The sequence below is a fragment of the Diceros bicornis genome, chromosome 17, assembly GCF_020826845.1.
Source record: "Diceros bicornis minor isolate mBicDic1 chromosome 17, mDicBic1.mat.cur, whole genome shotgun sequence".
In the NCBI taxonomy this organism is placed as follows: domain Eukaryota; kingdom Metazoa; phylum Chordata; class Mammalia; order Perissodactyla; family Rhinocerotidae; genus Diceros; species Diceros bicornis.
In genome coordinates this window covers 28,548,180-28,572,173 of record NC_080756.1, presented here as the reverse complement: position 1 = coordinate 28,572,173, position 23,994 = coordinate 28,548,180, and the positions used below count along the sequence as shown (strand labels likewise).

General features: G+C 41.1%; 1 protein-coding gene across 1 annotated transcript in view; it reads right to left on the bottom strand.

The window, feature by feature from the left end:
- The window catches only part of SLC2A13 (solute carrier family 2 member 13), a 330,082-nt gene extending 306,817 nt beyond the window's left edge, over positions 1–23,265 (bottom strand). Inside the window, exon 1 of the mRNA XM_058558506.1 lies at positions 22,532–23,265. Within this exon, the coding sequence (XP_058414489.1) occupies positions 22,532–23,081 (550 nt within the window). The 5' untranslated portion in view covers positions 23,082–23,265. The remainder of the gene's footprint in view (positions 1–22,531) is intronic.
- Positions 23,266–23,994: the final 729 nt, after the last annotated feature.

Sequence of the window (23,994 nt, the reverse complement as noted above, 5' to 3'; positions counted from 1 at the left end):
TCCATCTTTAATACTTACAAATACTTCAAACTACTAGCATCAGGCTCTCAAGTACTTACCTGTGTGTTCTACCCACCAATAACTATTCTGAAACTATGTCAGTTGGCTCAGAATTGTGTGGTCTATGAAAACACAAAGCCACTTTTTAATGCAACAGTTTTCCACTAAAAAACACTTTCAAAGAGTGTACTCTTCAAACTCAATAAGATACCTGAAATAACAAGAAACACACATAGCCAGCAAGGCAAGCTTGCTTACAGAGCCGGCTCAAATAACAAAATTCAACCTAAATCAGGTCATTCAATGGAAGAGCTGTCCAGAACTGAGCACCAAGTCTCAATGGAGGAAACAGTGGTCTATTAAAAGTTAACATGTTTTAGGGTGAATGTGAAAAGATACACTCATTGGACTTCAAGCCTCATTTTCATAATGAACTTAGGTCCTCTATTTAGCAGCCTATAATTTTATGAGACTAGGATTGAGCTCTCTCTCCTGTTAAGGCCTGATGCACCCTGTTTTTGTGTTCATTTCACATGGAGGAAGGGATCTGAGCAGGGGGCGGATCATCTCAGTACTCCTTTTTCTTTCCTCTCCTCTAGTCAATGAAGCACCTATGTTACAAGAAACTTGACCCCGAATCTAATAAAACTCTCCTACTTTACAGAAGGGAAAGCAAGCTCAGAGGGATTGACTTGTCCAAAATCACATATTTAAGTAAAAGACAAAAGCAGGACCATAACACAGGATTTCCAATTTCACACCACAAGTTCCTTCCACTACTCCATGCCGCCTTCTGAGCAAGGGCAAAAACTGGGAAACTTTTGAAGCAATGGCACCTGGGAGAGGCTGATCCAGGCACCAATGACAGAAGCACTGGCAGTCAAAATGCAGGTGGCCTAGGCGGGTGATATTTTAAAAATCTTCCATCCCCCACCTGATATCACCTCTCTGAAAAACAGCTTAATTTGAAGACTTCTCATTTTATCTATTCATAAAAATAAATAGAAGTAAATGCTCGTTGGCATGATACAAGAAAATGTGGTCTCCTCCTTTGGTGACACTTGTTTTCCTCATCTGCAGTCATCAATAACACAGCAGAAGTAAACCCGAACTAAGGAACAAGAAGACAGGGCTTCAAACAAGAAGTTACATGTCCGGTCTCATGTTTCATCCCTATGGGTAAGAAATATTTTATTTTTCCCCATTAGTGAAAAACACCACATATTTTTCATTATCACATCAACAGCAGAAGGTAATCCAGACAATTCACTCCTAAAAGCTAAACAGAAATTAGGAGGAAGAAACAATGGATGCACTGTTGTCTCTTGACCACAAGCAGAAAGACCTGTAACAAGAACAGGCATTCATAAGTGCCAGGACCCAACTGATGGGCAATGTGATTAGGTGCCTCTAAAGCTAAGGACAGATCATGGTTTGTTCCCTTAACCTAACACTGCATTAGGTTTCTGGAGAAATCTCCAAACTGAGGGAATGATCTGTCACGTTAGTCTTCTCTCGTGCAGTTACCAAAGGCCAGTCCCAGGACTTAAGTTTCACTACGTCATCCCAAGAGGCACGATTAGGCCTTGGACTGGACATCACAACCAACCCTAGAAATGCAGCACTCTCCCTCCTAATTGCTGCCTTAGTTCTGACAGTGGAGGTGGAGGATATATATCCAGTCCTCTGATTTCATCAGAGACCAGGGTGTTTGCTCTGATTACTGGTGATGCAACCACACACACACACACCCTCCTCAACCTTCCACTCCCCTCTTTACCACCTTTGGCTGCAATTCCCTTCAGAAAGGATGCATCAAAGACATAAAGGCAAACAGCAAGTGATTTTTTGAAAATAAAGGCTAATCATCTAATTAGCTTTCCCAAAGGCCCCTGATCATTGGTGCTAAAGAATGAAGCTACTGCTCAAGAGTGTACCTTAGGGGCCAGCCAGGTGGCACAGTGGTTAAGTGCGCGTGCTCGGCTGCAGTGGCCCGGGGTTCACAGGTTCGGATCCTGACGCACCACTTGTCAAGCCATGCTGTGGCGGCGTCCCATATAAAGTAGAGGAAGACAGGCACAGATGTTAGCCCAGGGCCAATCTTTCCTCAAGAAAAAAGGGGAGGATTGGCATCAGATGTTAGCTCAGGGCTAGTCCTCCTCACACACACACAAAAAAAACAGTGTACCTTGAGTTTTAGAGGGTAACGTCTATAGTATTGGCTAAATCTCTTAACTTTTCTTTCCCTCTCCACTTTCCCTTCCATTCTTCAGTCATTAAGTGGCCATATTAGTTGCATAATTCTTTAGAATTAAATATCAGAACATTTCAACCTTTAAATTAAAAAAAACCCAAATTTTTAAATCCATGTGGCCTTCAAATGACCTTTTTCCCCTAGAAGAAAGTTACCTCCTGGAGAAAAATTTCCACACATTTGTCCTTCCTTCTGTTCTTTCTCCTTCCAATGCTCTCATTCATTTATTCCACATGTATTTACTAAATGCGGACCATCTGCCAGGAGCTGTGACAGATTCTGGGATGGATACAAAAATAATAAAACATTGACCCTGTCCTTAAGGAACTCACATCTCACAAGGGAGCAGAGTAAGCCAACACTGCTAGGTATTTATATGTACCGGTTACCCTTAAATAATGCTACTTAATTTAATACTCATAAAGCCACTATGAACTATTATTTTCCCTATAATTAAAGCTGAGAAACCTAGGTTTCAGAAGGGGTCAGTAATTTATATAAGTTCATGAAACAATTTACATTACAATCAGTATAAATATCCTTTACATTATGCCACTGAGGAATATACATGTAGATATATTAAGATTAAAATGCAATAATGATAATAGCTAACGTTTACTATATATTTACTATATGCCAGGCACTGTGTTCTAAGAGCTTGTACAGTTTGTCTCATTTACTTCTCACACCAACTCTGTGAGCCAGGGATTCCTGTTACCATCTTGAAGCAGCATGTATAGCAGTTAAGAGGCCAGACTCTGGGGATAAATCACTGAGTTCAAATCTCACCTCCACAACTTACTAGATGCATGTCCTTCAGAAAGTTAATATCCCTGTGTCTAAGATCCCCTTTGTGTAAAATGAGAGATAACATCATAGTATAGTAAGAAGATGAAATGAGTTAATACAGTAGAATACTTTGAACAATGCCTAGGGAAGACATATATTTCGGGAAGACGAAGCAGCTCAAGTGGGATGAGTTATAAGACATGATTCCAGGGGCCGGCCCCGTGGCGTAGCAGTTAAGTTCGCGTGCTCCACTTCGGAGGCCCGGGGTTTGCTGGTTCGGATCCTGGGCACGGACCTACACATTGCTCATCAAGCCATGCTGAGGCGGCATCCCACACAGAGCAACTAGAAGGATGTACAACTACGACATACAACTATCTACTGGGGCTTTGGGGAGAAAAAAGGAAACAAGGAGGAAGATTGGCAACAGATATTATTAGCTCAGGGCCAATCTTCCTCAAAAAAAATAAAAAATAAAACATGATTCCACTAATATGAGGTATCTAAAATAGTCAAACACAGGGGCTGGCCCAATGGCACAAGCAGTTAAGTGCATGTGCTCCGCTGCAGCTGCCCGGGGTTCGCCGGTTTGGATCCCGGGCGTGCACCGACGCACCGCTTGTCAAGCCATGCTGTGGCGGTGTCCCATATAAAAGTAGAGGAAGATGGGCACGGATGTTAGCCCAGGGCCAGTCTTCCTCAGCAAAAAGAGGAGGATTGGCAGATGTTAGCTCAGGGCCGATCTTCCTCACAAAATAAATAAATAAAATAGTCAAACACATAGAAGTAGAGAGCAGAATGGTGGTTGCCAGGGGCTTGCGGGGGAGGTAGAAATGGGGAGCTGCTAATCAATCGGCATAAAGTTTCAGCAGAGCACAATGAATAATGTCTAGACATCTGCTGTACAACACTGTACCCACAGTCATCAATACTGCACCACACACTTAAAAATTTGTTGAGAGGGTAGATCTCACGTGAAGTGCTTTACCACAATAAAATTTTAAGAAAATAAAATGAAGATTACGGACAGAAAGAATATTACAACTCTTCCTTGCACTGTACTTTACTAAATGTTTTTTATGAAAGAAGGAAGGCAGGAGGAAGAGAGCACCTCATTGTTTTTAATGGCCTGAAAATGTTTCATCTATTTAGTAAAAGGAATCAGTGCCATAGTATTTCTTTTAGGACATGAAGCTCAAAAAAGGAACAGTTAAAGATCTTAAGTCCCAAAGTGTAGGCAGTTCTTACTCAAAAAAAAAAAAACCTGCTTGGTAGGACTTGAATATTTTATCAATATCTAAATTGGAAAAGATGACATTTAAACACTGACTTTACTAGACCACTCTATTTTGAAATTGCTATCTTTCTGACTCACATCAACATGACACATTACAAGGAATTACAAGTTAGAAGAAACTGCATCTGACTAGTCATTCAACTGTTTAGGGGGAAGAATCACGGATTCTTCAAAATACCTTTTTGAACCCAATAATCAACAATGGCTGCCTTTTAAGGAAAGGTAAATATATTACCTAAACAGCTGTCACAGCTCCAGAAGCTCCATACGGGTGAGATTTGGGGGTGTTAATCTGGTTAGACAAGAGCTAGGGGTCTTGTCTTGAAGTAGTGTTGACATAGCAAGTATACTATGTATATTATATGTTACAGATCAATAAACATAGCAAATAAATTCTAAAAATGCTTTTATTCACACATAAAATTGAGAAACACCAACCTTTGTATCAAAGAATAAAAACACTCAAGTGTGGCGAAGGTGGGGGAGGGAAGATGAAGATGAGGGGATGGGAGGGCTGCGAACCTCAACTCCAGGAAAGACATGTGACAGAACGATTGGCTTTTGTTTTCACAAAAATTTCTTTAGTGTAATATTTTTTAACAACAACAAAATTGAAGATGAATATTCATCCTCACATCATAAAATGTGTGGTATGGTGCCTGTATTTACTGGTTTTGAGGGTCTATTAATCTCTGAATACCTAATCTAAATAACTCAATTACAACTAGACTGTGTGGAAATAATTTCTAGTTTTCAGAAATTGGTAAATTTACCAAAAAAGTGCTTAAGAGCATGAGATTATTTGCAAGTCAATCACCTCAAGAACACTAAATAACTGGTTTTCTTGAGACGAATCAGGCAAGTAGCAGAATTAACCATTTAAAGAGTCAAGGGAGAATTGAGAAGCTCCACAGAGGGCGCCAGAGACATGGCCTCTGGCCAGAGTTGTCATCTCTGTATTGTACAAATTCTCTTTATAAAAAGAACAACATAAAATAATGTTCTTGATTTTATAAAAACAGACTCAAACTACATTCAAGAAAAGTAAAGTTAATTTGATAATTTAAAAGACAGGAGCCAAAAGTAATAAAATAAAATGACTCAGGTATTGTCAGTGAGTCAACCAACGTTTACCTAACACTAATAGGAAGTTACAAAAAGGGGACACTGTCCCCTCTGAAGTAGTTTGCAATCTTGAGTATCTTAGTTGATTTATTCCATTTCAGAGAACGAGTTCCCCTGCAGATTTGATAAAACCATTTCTCCAATGTAATCACTGAAGAAGCCCTTAGAATTTTAGAACCAGGTGGGACTACAGAGGTCCTCCAGTCAGGCTGTGAACACAACGCAGACTTCTTCCACTCCCCAACAGGTCTCTCCACACTGTATGCTGAGTGCCAACTTGCACAGACTCCCACAGACTCCCTACTGGACACTCACTGGAGGAGTCTGTCTCACGGCTGGCCAGGTCTAAGAGCGAGTCAAAGAAATAATGCAAACATATTTGAAACGTAAAAGATAGACATAGGTAAACATATTATAAACATATTACCTGTTACTTTTAATTTTTCTCAATTTTTAAGAGCATTCCAGTATCTTGAAAATATTTTGAATATTAACTCTGTTATCAAGTATAACAGCCATGTGGCTTGCTCTGGGCTCCCCAGATTTGATAAGCATGGAGCATGAAGGACTGGGCTCTGGGCTGCACCCCACTAGAGACCTCCTTCCAGGCCTACTCTTCAACCCTGACAGAGCAGCCTACTAGGCCATGTCTTTTTTATCTGAGAAATTTCAGCAATCACTTGTTATCATAACCCTCCACAGGATTAATCAAGTTCATTTTGTTCACCATCTAGTACAAAGTAAAGGTTCTATACACATGTTCACTTGAAAGAAGAGTATGTCAAATTCTTTATCTGCAGAATTTCCCTAATCTACCAACCCAGCAATGCTTTCAGCGAAAAAAATGATGTTAGTTTAATAAGACACATTCCTAGTGAACCCACAAAAGCCCGTAGTAATCATAAGATTTTTCTAAATGCTTCCTAATCTTCACTTTAATAATATTTTATAATTTTGCTAGAAATTAATGTCATGTCTGTTGATCTATAATTCTTAGAATTCATTCCCTTTTGAACAATTAAGACACTGTTTGCCTACATGTCTTATCTTTGGATACCTCATCTTCATGACTGCTTAGAATTAACAAAAATTTACTGACAGTGGTTTTGAGTTCACATCTACAAATTCTTTTAATCCGAACTGGATTAAATCCGCTCCTTGTTTGCTTATAGCAAATAAAAGTTAACTATTAACCACAGCAGTAGCTATCCATATGCAAAGCGTTAATGCTTATTAACAACTATAATTCTGAAAGCTTAATACATATAAATGCATATTTGAAAACGGGTGTTATATTTAGAAAAACATAATTTTGAAAATGTTCCAGAACATAACGATCTCTTGCACAGATGAAGACTGAATAAATGATTGTGTAACTACCAAATGAATATCACAAAATTACGTGTTTCGTTTCTAACATTCATGTTTTTCTTAATCAGGTTAAGAAACTCATTTTTTAAAAATGAGTTCTTATTTCCCCAATCTCAACATCTGTTCATTCACAATAGATAACATCCTTGATATGTGCGGCTATTTTATGTTACCTTATGAAAAAGTAAAAGAAGTTACTGCCATCAGAATCTTTAGTAAGAGATCCCTGGTAAAGATGTACACATGCAGATACTTTGTATTATACTAAGGTCCTTGAACTCCACTTTATGTAACATACTTTGTGCATTGAGTTAAATATTGACAATATATTCATTTATCTGAATATCATTAGATCCTTTGAAATTTACCTATGTTGACAGTATTATTAAAGTGTCATTTATTTATTCCTATTTATTTCACAGGATGATGAGGGAATCTGATCTAAAAATAAAAACATATTGTTAGAATCTTCTGCTGTGTTTTTGTATACCATAACAAAAGCCTGCATTTCAATTCAAGTTGAAATTGGCTAACTACTGACAACAAAGAATAATGGTATGTCATATATTTGATGCAGTAAATTCCATTTCTTTCTGTCCAGTCCTAAATTTCAAGGTTCAAATCACACTATGAAAATTTCAAAATTTCTCTCTCCATTTTGCCAGGAACTATGGATATGAAACTAGGTAATTCGCCCCTTTGTATTCATACTAATATGCAGAGTATGGTTCTAAAAGTTTTCATTCCTAACATGCCAGGAAAACGTATTCAGCATAGTCTGGTTCTGTTCACCAATCCAACAGATGTTGATGTCTGTCTACAACAGAGACAAAATGGGCAGAAAAATTCAATCAATTAACTAAACACAGGCGCCAGCTACCCATCAGGCACTGGGCTAGACCACAGAGATTAAGAAAGAGGATGTGGTGGGCAAAAGATATGGTTTCTGTACTTTTAAAACTTAGAATATGCAGCCAGCCTGGTGGCATAGCAGTTAAGTTGGCGCACTCTGCTTCAGTGGGCCAGGGTTTGCAGGTTCAGATCCCAGGTGTGGACCTATGCACTGCTTATCAAGCCATGCTGTGGCAGGCGTCCCACATATAAAGTAGAGGAAGATGGGCACGGATGTTAGCCCAGGGCCAATCTTCCTCAGCAAAAAGGGGAGGATGGGCAACAGATGTTAGCTCAGGGCTAGTCTTCCTCATACACACACACATAGACACACAAAAATAAAACATAATATGGTAGAGAACACAACCATGTAAAACACAATTACAACAACAACATCAATAGCTAACATTTATTGTCCATTTACTGAGTACTAGGAACTACGCTAAGCTTTTAACAGAAAGTACTTTATCAATTGACCCATACGAGAACTCTATGAAGTAAATTCTTTGTGAAGCCAGACTTGCTAGCTTCAGGTAGACTCTATGTGTAATACTGAGCCTTGCATATTTTTCTATTACTGTCAAGATCAACGACATATGAATATCACATATGGGCAGTGATGGAAGTGGGATAGAGAAAGGCATAAGAAAGTGTGTCTGAGATGGCAGGGACGGTTTTGCAGGTATTAAGGGGTTTACAAGATTAAATACTAGAATGGTAAACTGGAAAATTTGGCTTAAGCCAGGTCTTTACAGCATAATTTGATTATTTTGTTTGACAATATAAGTTTCCACATTTATTGGAAGTACCCATATTCACTTAAAACGTAACATAAGACTGGTATTTTAATTATCATAATTTGGACTAGTCATCATGTCACTTCATTGCTAGGAAGAGTTACAGACTGGTTGCACTTGAAGCACAATCCCACTTCTCACATCCAGAATTAAAATCTAGATCATTTAAGGATCAGAGAAACCTCAAGATCAAGATACTTGCTTATAAAATTCCATACATTTAATACCACCTTTTAAAATTTATCACATCATAATATACTTGTATATGGTTTATCCCCTAAATTTATAATCAGCTCCATAATGGAAAATAAAGTGTGTCTTTTTTGAATCCCAAGCTACTTGCATTGCGCCTGGCCTGGTGCTTAGTAACTACTTAATGAAATCTATTATAGAATCTGAAATTTGGATTGGGCACTAAAAAGAAAACAAGAGGAGATTTTAAATTCTATATCCAGCATTCTCCGGGAGAAAGATTCACTGAATTTTGGAAACTGGAGTCATCACAGAGATGATTTGAAGGTCAGGGAAAACTGATCAGGCCACTGTATAGTCTGGGTGAAACATGACTCTCCAATCCCCCTTACCCCCCATCTTGTTTTAATTCCAGGTTCAACTACAAAGACACCACTATTTGACTCGTAATCCCTCTTCCCACTAATCTCCCAGGAAGGAAAGAGCAAAGGCATTAGAGCATTAGTAGCATTCAGAAAGGACACGTACCATGTAATATGTTTGCATTCCAGTTAATTCCATCATAACGTGTCAATGTAGTTACTGTAAATTCATCCCTGAGAGTCTGTCTGATCATTTTTCATACACAAATCAACGTCCATTTTTCGGACTTACAAGGTTGATGAAGAGACTTGCTTTTGTCCCAGGTACTGAAAACAATGTTAGACTTAAATGTTTTAATTGAACTTAAAAATAATACCTATTTTTCCCCCAACTACTTTAAAAGTTTGAAACCAGACTTGAGTCAGAAGCCACCCTGGGGTCCAGCTGGGTGGCGCAGCAGTTAGGTTCGCAGGCTCCACTTCGGCAGCCTAGGGTTTGCTGGTTCAGATCCTGGGCACAGACCTACTCACCGCTCATCAAGCCATGCTGAGGTGGTGGGTGTCCCACATAGAAGAACTATAAGGACCTACAACTATGCTATACAACTATGTACTGGGAGCTTTGGGGAGAAAAAAGAAAAAAAGAGGAAGATTGGCAACAGATGTTAGCTCAGGACCAATCTTCCTCCAAAAAAAAAAAAAAAGAAACCACCCTAGAGAACATTTAATTACCCCATCCACTACACAGATTTCCTGCAACATCCCTGATGCATAGATAATCCAGTCTTAGTTCAGGAAGCTGGGTACAAGAGTCTGGAGATCAGGAGAGAGGTCTGTGCTGAGACCTAGATAGCTGTCAGCAAACGCAAAGCATTCGAAGCCAGGAGCTGGGATGAGATCACCAAAGGAGTGAATGTAAACAGAGAAGAGGAGAGCTCCCAGGAGTGATCCCTGGGGCTTGCCAAAGTTAAGAGTTCTGGGAGATGAGGGACAATCTGCAAAGGAAACTGAGAAGGAACAGCCTAAGGAAAAAACCAGGAGAGGTGGTGTCCTGAAACCAAAGAAAGTGCTTCAGGAAGGCATGATTTACTGTGTCAAAAGCCTTTGACAGGTCAAGAGGGATTAGGACTGAAAACTGTCCTCGGATTGAGCAACCTAGAGAGCACGGTGACCTTGACAAGAGCAACCTTGGTGAGATTGTGAGTGGAAAGGGGGCACAAAAGAATGGGAAGAGAGGAACTGAAGAGAAGGAATAGAGGCAATTGTTTCATGTAAAGAAAAGGAAACAAATGGGATAGTCACTGAAAGATGAAGTGAGGTAGAAAGGATTTTTTTTAAAGATGGCAAAAATAACAGCGCGCGTGCACGCCTTTGGAAATGATCCAGTAAAAGGGGACCATTTACGAGATAAAGAAAGGGGGAAATAGCTGGCATGACAACTGTGAATAGGAGAGCGGGGATGAGATCTCAGACACAGTGGATGGGCTGGCCTCAGCCGGAGCATGGACGGTGCAGCCAAGGGAACAGGAAGAAGACAGAGCATCCGGGCAAGGGGCAGGCAGGGACATCTGGGGAAACGCAAAGGAGATGAGGGAGCTCGGGGATGGATGCTCTCATTCTGATTGTTTCCTTTTTCTCAACGATGGAGTAAGCAAGATACTTTCCTGGGATACATAAAATAATAAGATCTAAGAAATGTATGTCACACATTTGTGAATTGATGCAATGAGTCTTGTTAATTTATGCAATGAGTTAAAATTTAGGGGGAAAAAAATACATCCACACAACTTTCATATGATTAGCTTCTTTATAACATTTTGGTCATCATTTCTTAAAAACTTCATTCCACAAAGTAAGAGGTAAAATCTTATTTGGAAAAAAATCTATTGCTGGAGTTTTTTGTTATATATACATTTCTGTGGATTTTAAAACAAAAATCTGAATTCCAGGTAAAGATATAATGACAAATATGAAGGGAATCATAAAAAATAAAAATTTAAAGGCCATTTTGCTATAGGTAAACTATATATACAATTTTATACCTTCTATCAAACTCTATGTCCAGCCATAATTTTTTTAGATGGTTGTAATCAGTGTGTCCACACAACTAGGTTCTATTCTCTGGGCTTATTATTTGTGGATTTATATGCATCTCAGGTCCATGTCTTCATTTTAATGGCACTGTAATGTTCTATGATATACCTAGTCTACCTAATCACTTTCCAATCACTAGACACTTGGAAAAAATTATATGTTGTACATCCATAAATATCCTTATGCAAAATGAGTTTTTCTTTTATCTCCTTGTATTACAATCCCTCAAGTGAAATCTCCAGATCAAAGAATGTTAGCAGTTTTACAAATAAACTCCAAAACCATATTAACTTTTGCATACTAAGTGTTAACTTTGCTATCTAATATATACCTGTCATTCAAAATAGGTTTTTTGAATTAATGAACAAAAGAATAAATGAATTAAACATGTTAAATATACGCCTGGTTATTATTTAGAATATTCTCTACAGATAATTATTCCAACTTATTTTATAGCCAGAAAATCTTTTCCTAGGGTACAACTAGCCTGAGTTTTTTCTAATTAGCTAATTTAGTAAGTATGATGTTATCTTAATTTTCACTTCTAATTACTAACAAGGTTTAACACTTTCCCAAGAGCTTATTTACTAATTGCATTTTCTCTTGCTGTAAATAGTCTATTTAATATGCTTTGAGCATAAATATATTTTCTTTTAGGTAAATAACTATACCACAATATTTTTCCAATCTGTCATCTTGCTTTTAAAACCCCTGAAGGTTTTAAAAGCTATAATATAATGAATCATGTCACTGACATAGTAAAAGAAAGAAAATCATTCCATTCCTATTCTTTTTAAACTTTAGAGACTCTTATACCTATATTATATTAATGAGAATGAGCTCTAAACTTCATTTACATTATTTTTAGTCATATTATTTCCTTTTCTCATTTATTTATTTATTTTCGTGAGGAAGATCAGCCCTGAGCTAACATCTGTTGCCAGTCCTCCTTTTTTTGCTGAGGAAGATTGGCCCTGGGCTAACATCTGTGCCCGTCTTTCTCTACTTTATATGGGATGCCACGACAGCATGGCCTGATAAGTGGTGCATAGGTCCGTGCCCAGGATCCAAATCTGAGAACCCTGGGTCGCCGACGCAGAGCATGTAAGGTTAACCACTATGCCACCAGGCCAGCCCCTAAATTATTTATTAATAATTCTGTCTTTTCCCTGTTCTTTTATCTAACTTGTTCAATATTAAACTCTTACAAATAGTTGGATCTATTGCTGAAATTGTTATTCTGTTCCATTCACCTCTTTTCTGCTTTTAATAATATATTATTATACCAGATATAACATAATACATATTATATATTTGGAACAATTCCTTTCTATCTAAGTAGTTCCTGTCTTTCAGACTATCCCCCCAATCTCATTATTGTTCCCTCAACAATCATTTTTAAAATTCTATAAAGTATCTTACAAGGATTCTAATTATTAGTGCATTAAATATATGTACTAACTTAGGAAATATCGTTATGACTATATTTAGCTTTCGCAATCAAGAGCTGAATTTATCATATAATGGAGAGGTAAGGCACACACTGGTCCTTGATCAGAAACCTGGGCTTGAATCTCAACACTGTCGCTAACGGTGTTAACTTACCTAACCTTCCTGCACTTCCTTTAATTCACACAAACTAAGGAAAATACTCACCCTCTTGGTTAACGAGTGAATACACATAAAACACATACACATATAGGCATAAAGGCTGGGCTTTGTTTTAGGGTTTGCATATTTTGATTTTTTACAATATCTTTAACGAGCTGCCTTTAAATATGCGTTATATCCTGGGAAATGAAGATTAGAAATTTTCACAGAGAGAGAATATTCAAGGAAAAAATGGCAAACTGTTAGAACTCTAAGTTCTTTGCAGTACTGGATGAATTTTAACATCAGAAACTATTTTATAAAGACAAACAAGTAGAAGACAAAATAGTAAACTTCCAAATATTTTCCTAACATAAGATGGAAGTAAACATATGGAAAGATTTTATAAGAATTCCCAACAAGCTTTCAAGAGGCAGGACAGAGGACTCGTCCAGTTTTGTTTTGTGGGGTTTTTTTCATGTTTTCCAGCCTCATCGCCTTTACTATCGGTGGGCAGGAGGCCTGGGGGCCTGCATGACCTCTGAGATGGTCCAGATAGACGCACTACCTCATCTACAAAACCATAGAGGGCCATGTTACACCTGTCCACCAGAAACTGTGGAGGGAGGAGTTCTAGAAGCCATTTTCTTTACGACTTTTTTAAGCAAAAATATCAGAATTAGGCAGACACAGCAGTAACCGCTTCAGATTTTATCCTGATATTAATTTATAATGATGCCTATATTTCAAGAATCTTGGAAATCCACTGTTAGATGTGTTTGCAATGCATTTTCAGTCATTATATTTTTCTTTCAAAACTATAAGCCATTGCTAATCCAACATGAAACGGTTAATGTTTAGTCCTTGAATGCTATGCACACAACTTTAGTTTCCAATTTTCTATGTTGTATGGATTGAGTTCCTGACATGGAGTCATAAACTAAGGCCAAATATATGATAATGGACTTTTCTATGAAAGCTTCCATTATTAAAATTCTTTTTATTCCAAAGCTATTACTTCGAAGTTTTTATTAAAACTATTCATTCTTTGCCTCTTAAAAGGCAGAGATATCTTTTCCACTGGGAATTGAACTATTTTGTCTATAAATAGGCATACAAAATACTAAATTACAAGACAGGTTTCACAGCTTCAACTGGTTCCCCACTTCTAGCCAAGATTATACTCTAACAAATCAGTTCACATTTTTACTACTTTCTTATTCAACCCCTCTACCTCACCAAGAAAAACTGCTTGCTCCCCTCAAGGCTTCACGTTTATCACTCTGCCTTTCTCGACCAGAAAAGTACCTTTCTCTCAGACAACTCATGTTTTTATAACTTTCATCAAGACCTGGTTCAAAACTTCATCCATCTTGCTAGAAGTAAATCTTAGATAATATAAACTAAAACCTTGAAAGAGAGAGTACTGCCCTGCCTTTAAATTACTCATTCTGTCTTTCAAGTCTCACTGTTTAATTTATACTATGGAATTTTTCCTCATCTGTTACTAGTTACAATAAACATTAAAATCTAACGAGTCGTCGGGGCCGGCCCGGTGGCGCAAGCGGTTAAGTGCGCACGCTCCGCTGCGGTGGCCCGGGGTTCGCTGGTTCGGATCCCGGGCGCGCACCGACGCACTGCTTGGTAAGCCATGCTGTGGCGGCGTCCCATATAAAGTGGAGGAAGATAGGCACCGATGTTAGCCCAGGGCCGTCTTCCTCAGCAAAAAAAGAGGAGGATTGGCGGATGTTAGCTCAGGGCTGATCTCCTCACAAATAAAAAAAAAAAAAAATCTAATGATAATTTTATTTCCCTTGACTGTAAAAAGGTGTCAGGGTGATGATCAAGATGGCTACACCTGATAAGAAGAGCTACCATTTATTGATAGCCAGGTCCTTTTACATGCATTAGCTCATTTAATTTCTACAACAACCCTATTTTCTAAATGCGATCATAACATTCATTTTAGAGACACAGAAACTGAGACACACAGTGGTAATTGCCAAAGGTTACACAGCTTACGTATGAATGTTTAACTAACGGTGATGCTTTACTTTGCCAGCCACTGTGAAAGCACTTGACAACTCTTAATTCATTTAATCCTCATAATTACCCTATAAGGCAGGTATTATCCTCATTCTTCAGATGAGGAAACTGAAGCAGAAGACTTAACACAGTCATCCAGGTAGTAAGCGGCCAGCCAGGGTGTGAGACCAGGTAGTGTGGACCCAAAGGCCTCAAGTCACCATGGTACTCCACTTTCTGAAATAACAGTGCAGCAATTAACTATGTATCTGAGGTCTCTAGTGTTCAACTATAGCAACGTTTGTTGGGTGTTACTTTTATGCATTCTTTGCTTTGCTACATATCTAAGAGCTTAAAATATAAAAAGTATGGTCCTGGGTGCAGTGAGAGGACATAAATACTATTAATACCTAATTAGCCAACACCATGAGTTTGCAGTCTACCAGGGGAGATGAGCCATGGGCAAAAAGATATATTGCAAGGAATAATGCAGTTAAATGCCATGACTGTGGTTCAGACAAAGTGCTCATGTTCAGCAGATGTCAACAGAGAAAGCTTTCACGACAAAGCTGGGTCTGGAAGGATGAGTAAACATCCCATAGATACTTCTATCGTAGGATTAACAACACATTACTCTGCTCTCGTGTTTGTCTTACCCCACTAGACTTAGGTCTCTTAAGAACAGGGACTATTTTTATCTTTGTCTCTCCAGCACCCAACAAAGTCATCACTCAGCAAATGACTGTGGGAAAAGGGGTAGAGAGACTGTTATGAAAAAGCACATTCCAAGCAGAGATCATGAGCTTAAAGGGAAAAGCAGAAAAAGCATTTTTGAAATTTTAGTTGCTGTATCACAGGCAGTGCCTCTGTGTTGTCCAACTGCAGGGGGTCCCATTTTCACTGTATTCCATGTGAATGCACCCCTTTTAGGGTGAATACGGAGCCCCCTGGAATTGTACAACACAGCAGCCTGATTATAGGTATCCCTGCTCAGAAGTCCTTAGCAAGGGAAAGAAATGTCCTAACCAACTTTGCTTTCCCTATTGTCGCCCCTTGATGTGTCATGGCTGTGCTCTTGAAAAACTCATTAAAAAGTTTATATTTTAAAAGTAATTCCCCATAATATGTCATGATAAAGGACAACTATGCTAGTTCCAGGGAGAAGTGACAGTGTCACAGAGCAGTTGAGTGTGGACAGACTGAAGCCAGACCTCTTGGGAGCCAACCATGACTCCACCACTCAGGAGCTCTGCGACCATGAGAAAGTGACTTCAATTCTTCCTGCCTAATTATCTTCATCTTAAAAAGAAGATGATAGTAGTATCCCACTGGGTTATTATGAGGATTATGTGAATTAATACATGCAAAATTGTTCAGCAGAGTGCCCAGCACAGAGTAAGCACTGAACCAGTGTTAGGTATTATTTCCAGGGTGTTGGCTGCTAAATCGATTGCAAATTCACATTCTGCCAGGAAGAGCCACCGACGAGTCTCCCCTCAGGGCAGGAGAGGGAGATGATAAAATCAGATAAAGAAGACTGCTGCTCACACACTGGTGACCCCATGACACTGGTTAGTCGTGTTGTGAAATGAAGTTCCTGCCGTGTGGCTTTGGACACATATTCCAGACCACACCAATCCAAACAGTGGTGCTCATATTAAATAAAAGGCCTAACTATAAAGCATGCAGTACTGCCAACCCGAGTTTAGAAGTATCTGTAAAACTTGGCTATTTTTTCTCTCTACATCCAGGGAAATTAAATTTGAAATGTGGAAAAATGCTTTAGGGTTTTCCGGTGAGTACAGATTTTCCTCCTGACAACGGAAGTTTTCTTTATGGAAGTGTTGCTGCTATTTACTCTGAAGGTCAAAGGAAAAAGAAATCTAGAGAAATGAAAAGAGTTGTAGACAGGAAGGATGCATAAAAGAACGAAGTTCAATTAGAAAAAGAAAAGGAAAACAGTCTCATGTGCTTCTGAGCAGAGCTGGCAAAGACTGCTTGCTCTTGGAGATCTACCAGCAGGTTCTACCTCATTAGATGTGTTAAAGCCAAAGACATCAGTGTGAAGTCAGTCAACTCAGACTGTGTTCTTACTCTGTGCTTAAAAATACAGAAGAGGGAACTAGGCATGGATGAAAAAAAGAAATGTTTTATATAGAAGTCACATGAACAACTTCACAGAACTCATGCTAACAGACTTCTGTCATCTTACTGACAACTTACTCGAGGAGGATGTTGCAATACTACTAGACAAACATAAGTAGGTCATAATCCTCACTGTAATTCTGCAACGTCAATGCCACCAGATATAAAAGTGGAGGAGGCGGTGCACACAAGGAAACAGAGGAAGTCAAAGTTTTACTTTACACGTCAGTTTCACACCCTTAGAGAGCATAGATCCAATATAGAAATCCTGCTTTAAAAGAAGATGAAAGTGAAACAAATTGGGGGAGAGAGTAGGAAAAACAAACTTGATCACAAAAAAGAAAAAAATTACATTAGCTGATTAACTGTTTAAAAATCTGGCTGCTTCTGGCTAACTATGGTTACCTTAGATGAAATTCTTTGCCATTAATCTCAGTATTGCATGATTTTTTTGATCAAACAAGATTTTACATTTGCTTTGCATTACAGAATAGGAATTCAAAGGGCTATTTTTTTTAAATTCTTCTTTTTTTTTTTTTTTTTTGCAGCGGAAGATTCACCCTAAGTTAACATCTGTTGCCAATCTTCCTCCTTTTCTCTTCTTTTTTCCCCCTCAAAGCCCCAGTACACAATTGTGTATAGCCGTAAGCTCTTCTGGTTCTTCTATGTGAGCATGGCTACTGACAAACAAGTGGTATGGTTCTGCGCCCAGGACCGAACCCTGGCCGCCAAAGTGGAGCACAACAAACTTGAGCTGCTAGGTCATCAGGGCTGGCTCTCAAAGTGCTATCTGAAAAAAACAATGTGGTATTTTTAACAGTTTTTCTCAACAGGCCATAATATACCAAATACAAGCTGCAACATACAGCTACAAATTATGTTTCAGTAGAGGGAGTACTGGAACAGAGGCTGACAGAGGAGAAACTCATGTAAATCTAAGATTAATTCAACAAATCCAGTGCTGTATAAATTAATACGTCAATTCTCAGTAAAGCTGTTGAATATTGGTGAAAATCTGAATTTAGACACTTCTTGATACTCCCTACACAGGCACTAAATCCCACTTATAATGAGCAGCAGAGTAAATGCCAACACCATGGAGAAAGGGCTAAACTGTGTTTTTTTTGACTATGTACATGCTAACAGTGGTAACAGTCCTATGTTCTTGTAATTTGCCCTTTCCAGACAACTTTTTGAGTGTGTTAAGCATGAGAGACACAAGGTCCCAGATAATCAAATAAAGCAAACCTGTGCAAACTCACATTCCTTCAGTCCTGCTGTACCTCACCATCCCTAAAAACTTTGATCATAGGTACAATACTGATAAGAGAACCCTTGCAAGATGTGATCGTGTGTAAAGGAAATAAGATTACTTGCAAAAAAAGATTACCCTGTAGAACAGAGTAAGTTCTAGGATCACAAATCTGTGTCCTATTTGACATCTGAGTCTTCAAGTTTAAAAAGTTTGGGCGGCAGTAGCAGTAGGGCAGGGACAATGGAGAAAGTCTGGTCCCAGGACTAAGGGAAGGACAAGGGCAAAACCAACCAGAGGAACCAAAGCCTAACACAACACCCTATGCCCACAGGAGCTCAGGAGCTGATCTGTGGTAACTTGTAAAGGAAAATGAACCCTTAAACTAAAACAAATACAAATAACCCCAATTGCTGATGCTTCTGTCTTTTACCATATGACTCAATACAGATTAACAACTACAGTCTACTGCTTGGTATCTGTTATCTTTTTCAAAGGTTTCTGTCCAAGGCCTCACTGACTCTTCCTATGCCAGTAATTCACCATCACAGGCTATGCTTTACCCACCCTGTAGTAACCATCTTAGAAAAGGATTTCTAGTATTACAAAATTCAAAGAGGCAAGATTTGGGGAAGAAAGCAAGAGTTTAAAAGCAGAGTGGGAAAAGAAGAAAAAAAAAAAATTCAAGTATTTATATCATTTACCGCTAAAAACCTCCAATGACTGTCCCTGCATAGGCTTGGTCAAATAAACCCTGTTAAGCCTAACCGCCCCCAACCAAAAAAAATCATCTAGTTTCATGACCACCCCATCGCCACCCTTCACTCACTTTATGCTTCAAACACTGCTTTGATTTTTCTGTGCCTTTACACCTGCTGTTAACTCTCCTTAAATGCCCAGTATGGTAATAGAACAAAAGACTCTGAGCTTTTCTCTTTTTAAACCTGACTTTGTACCAGTGACTTGATCATTTAACTGCTGTAAGCTGTTTCCACAGAAGAGGCCCTGTTTCACACCTATTTCAGAGGTGGAAGGATTAAATGATATAACATATGTACAGTAACAGCAGGATGCCCAGAACATACTGAAGCACTAAATAAGTACTAGTTCCTTTCCAGGCTCCCTCTACACTTGCTGAACTCCTACCCATCCTTCAAACCCCAGTTTAAATGTGTTTCTGTAAAACCTCCTTAATTCTGTGCTCTATTTTCTTCCCCCCAAAAGAATCAATTGCCCATCTTCTGTGCTTCCCATGGCACTTAGAGAAACCTCTATTGTATTTTAATTGCTTGTTGGAGGTCTTTCTGTTGCATTAGAGAATGAAGACCCCTAGGGTGGGATTTTTATCTACTTACTGCCTACTCCAAATCTGACAGAATCAGTAATGGAAGCTTAATTAGCATTTGCTGAATAGATAAATGAATGATTCCATGAAACTGTTACCAACTAAAACCCTTAGACGGCCTTTCAAATATTTTATAATACTTTTTCTTTTAAAGAACAATCCTAACTTAAAGTGGTACCCTACCAAGCCATGGAATTATTTCTTTAATGTTTCTGCTCGCTATTCATCCAATCAGCAAGTGCCTCCCATGGGCTAGGAACACATTAGAGAACAAAACGGACAAAAAAACCCTGTCCCCATGGGCCTTATATCTACCACAGGCACATCTGTGGAAGAAAGAAATGATCATTGCAAACTTGTCTGAAAAAGAGACCAGAAGCCACACTTTGTTATTCATCAACATTTACTAAGTATCAGAAAAAAAAAAACTCCCGACCACACAAAAAATTTAACTACTTCAAAAAGGTATCATGAAATTAACCCAGATTTAGTGTACTAAACCAGCAAAACTGACTTAGTGTCCCTAAAAAAATGCTCACGTTAAGGACCCATTTCCTGATAGCTAGATGCGTACTTCCTTGTAGAAATACTTCTGTGACTTCTCTTTTGGTAGGTTAGTAATCTTCGTGAGTTTTAAGGATTTTACATGTATAATTACATGCTTTGCATAGACCCTAATTTGAAATGCGGTGGTGGTGTTCCTCGTGGCCTATTTCAAAGCCTGTTTATAACCTTAAAACACTCATTTTATAAGTGAAGAGGAGCTTTTACGAAACTGTCTATCAGGGCTTGTATTCTGAGGAGTGTTGTCCCCAGGAGTGAGATGGGCCATCCCAGGACTAAATCAGGATCATGTCCCAGCTGGGCTGCCCTGTCGGCAAGTGGCCTAGGTACCACAGAACGAGGCTATGTGACACAGAGGCGACCACGGTTCCTGCACACCACCCTTTCTGATCTTACCTCGGGCGTCAGCCTCTGTTGCGTCCACCTTGTTCCCCAAGCAGGCCCTACGCTTTCCTTTATTCATTCCCTGGCTTAGAAGGTCCTTTCCTCATTTCTCCTGTTACAATACTACTCCTGCATCAACACACCATTTCCATCAGGAAGAGCCTCTGGCTTCCCTCCGCTGGGGGTAACGGTACCCTGCCCGAATTCATCAGCCCTCGAGAGCCCTTCCTACGGAGTTCAGCAAGTTCTACCCGGCTTTAGTCCCACCCAGTCACTCTGCCTGGAGTATAAGCTCCTCACCGTTCTGCTCACATCTGGAAGGAGACCCGACATACCACAGGGGCTCAAATTTCCTATCAGATAAAAGAGTAATCATAATATGCAAATACCCAACACTTGCCATAGCTAAACACTACAGGAAGCTTCATGCAGAGATTTCTGCCAAACATCATTCAATTTTGAAATCACAAATAAGATTCAGTCGTACTGAACAAATCTTGCTACCTAAAATGATGTTATTTCTATGTCAGAAGAAATAAAAAAGGTGGTCCAGGTGTTCCAAGCAGAGAATGCTAAGAATACTGAGAAAAGAACCCTGATCATTTGACTTGAACCACAAGTTATTTGTTGAGGGATCCTGAAGGCTCAGGGAGTCCCCATATAGAGGTTTCATTTCAGCTGGACTTTTTGCTCATTCTGGACTTTAATGTGCCAACTTAACATTTTACTGAGAGCTTTGCCTGGCTTCACTAATTACTAGTACAATAAACAAACAAAAGGAAGGTCAGTGGTGACAGATTTTGGATATAAAGTGCAATGAGCTGGGTTCTAGTGGTTCCTACATGTGGAGTGGTACCAATGGGGCTCCCTTCCCCTTGGAGCCTACAGAGAAGGGGAGAAAAGCATAAACATCAAACAAGTAGGGAACAGACAGATCATCAGGAGACCCAGGTTTAAAGGGCTTTCATCAAGCCCCAGCCACAGGGAAGAAATACTTCAACAGCACCCTAAAGGAAACAAAAAACTGAATTATGAAATGAAACATTAAAAAAGCATCAGCAGTGTGTCTTAGAAAAATTACTAGTGAGACTTAAGTCTCACCCCCCACTTTCCCTCAAAAGTGCTTTCTAATAATACTGAGTACATTCCAAATAGCTGTCCTCTGCCAAGAACTTGCCAATTGTATCTCCCCTGCTCAGCCACCGGGGTGAAAAATCAATGCCAGGGGAACCTTAATCCCTTCATTTTTGAAGTAAATTGCAAACGTCTATCTTGCTGGGCATTTATCCACAGGGGGAGTAGCTCCTAAATGAATTTAGGAAGTGAACATGACCTTTAATAGATACCAGAAAGCAGGAGAGGCAAAACAAAGAGGAGAATGGGTGAACATGGACTTAAAGGAAAAGGTTAGAAAAACAGAGGAACAAGAAATTCATTTGGGAAAAGGATGAAAGCAAAAGGCAATACAAATAGTAAAAGCAAAAAGAGAGAAAAAGAATACCCCACCTCAAGATAAATCACTAGAAAAGGAGAGAGAGAAGGAGTGGCAAAGAACAAGTTTTCGAGTCCAGAATTATTTGTTAACTTTAAAAATTATCTTACTGTGACTTTAAGACTGACTGGGTTCGGAGTCTGGAAGCCTAGAAAAGGAAAGGGGCTAGCAGTGGACAAAGTTAGACAATGCAGGAGAGTAGAGATCTTCCCTGGTAAGCTCTCCACCGGCATCAGGTAGGGCTAGATCAAGGGAAAAGCTGGTGATGAGCGGGGTTCCTGGAAGTGCTGAGAGGCAACCATCACTCGGATTCATTTGTCCGTGGGCGATGGAAGATTCCACGTGGGCTTGGGGGATACCACAATGAAACTTCTCTCCCCCCCAAAACCCGGGGGTGCCTTGGGGGCCGGACTAACAGATGGGCTCTTGGAGCACGAGATGTATTCTTGGGACCCGGCAAAACCCGACGGGGCCCCCGGAGGGGCAAAAGGAATGCAGCGATCAGAGTCAAGGGCGGTGACGCCTGGGGCCCCCGGACGCCCCTCGCGGAGCCCGAACTCACCGATGCCGAGCCCCACGACCAGGCGGCCGGCGAGCAGCGTCTCCTTGTTGCTGGCCGCGGCCAGCACCGCGGAGCCGGCGGTGAAGAGGGCACTGGCCAGCAGGATGGCGGCGCGGCGGCCGAAGACGCCGTTGAGGGCCCCGCCGGCCAGCGCCGCGACGGCGGCCGCCCCCACCGTGCTGGACACGAGCATCTCCTGCCACAGCGCGTCCAGGCTGAGCTGCCGCTTGAGCAGCAGCATGGCCCCCGACACCACCCCCGTGTCATAGCCGAACAGGAAGCCGCCGAGCGCCGAGAAGACGGCCACCACGTACACGAAGGCGGGGGTCTCGTCCTGCTGGAACTGCCGCCGCGCCGCGCGCTCCAGGTCCCCGACGCCGCCCGCGCCCGCGCCCTGCAGGCTGGCGCTCGACTCGGCGGCCGCCAGGAGGCTGCGCTCCCCGGCCGCGCTCGCCGCGTCCGGCTCCTGCTGCTTCCTGCGCCGCTCGCCCATGAGGCTGCTCAGGCTCCGCAGCGTGTACTCCACATTCTCGCTCGCCTTGCGGGACATGGGCAGGGGCCCGGGGCCGCCCGGGGGGACGAGGCTCCGCGGGCCGGAGGGCTCGGAGGGCGGGACGGCCCGATCCGGCAGCAGCCGCCGCCGCCGCCGCCTGCCTCCTCCCGGCTCCCGCTCCGGCTGCCACGGCAGCGGCCGCGGCCGCTCCGGGGAGAAAGTTGCTGCTCGCCGAGCCCGGCGCGGCGGAGTTGGAGCCTGGCGGGTCCTCACTCCAGACTCACGCCCCGCGCCTGCCGAGCTGGCGCTGCGGAGCCGGCGGGAGGCGGGGCCGCGGGTCACGTGCAGCCCCGGGCCGGCGGGGCAGGGCCGCGGAGACGCCCCGCCCCTCCCCGGGCCGGGCCAGGCTCGGCCGCCCCCCCCCCGCCCCCTACCTCCCCACCCTCCCGGTCAAGCGCAACCTCTGAGCTAGCCTCCTTCATTTAGGGCTCTGGCGTCTGTAAGGAATGAACCTTGCTTTAGGGGCTGCAGCTGGGGAGCAGGCCAATGTGGGGATGCCGGGAATAGACTTCCAGACCGGAGAAACTGCCTACGATGATTGCACGGTTAGGGAAAGGCGAGAGAATCCCTTAAAACATCCAGATCCGACAGCCTGGGGACGGCCAAGGCTGAAATGGACCTAGGAAAAAGATATCTTGTACGGCACATAGGACCCTTCCTTTTATAATATTGTGACATAAATGAGTTTGCTCTGAAGCCATTTAGGACCCTGTTCTCGCAGTTTGATAACCAGTTTCCTCTCATGGCCAGTCCCTCTTCAATTTATGCTTATTTTAAAGGCATGGTGTATCTTGATTCTTTGAGGCCGGAGATAACGTATCTCCCCAGGTGAATCCGAAACCTCCTTCCGTGGATCCCTGATGTGTAAAGGAAGATTCAAGTTTATACATTCCACTCTTGTATGACCAGG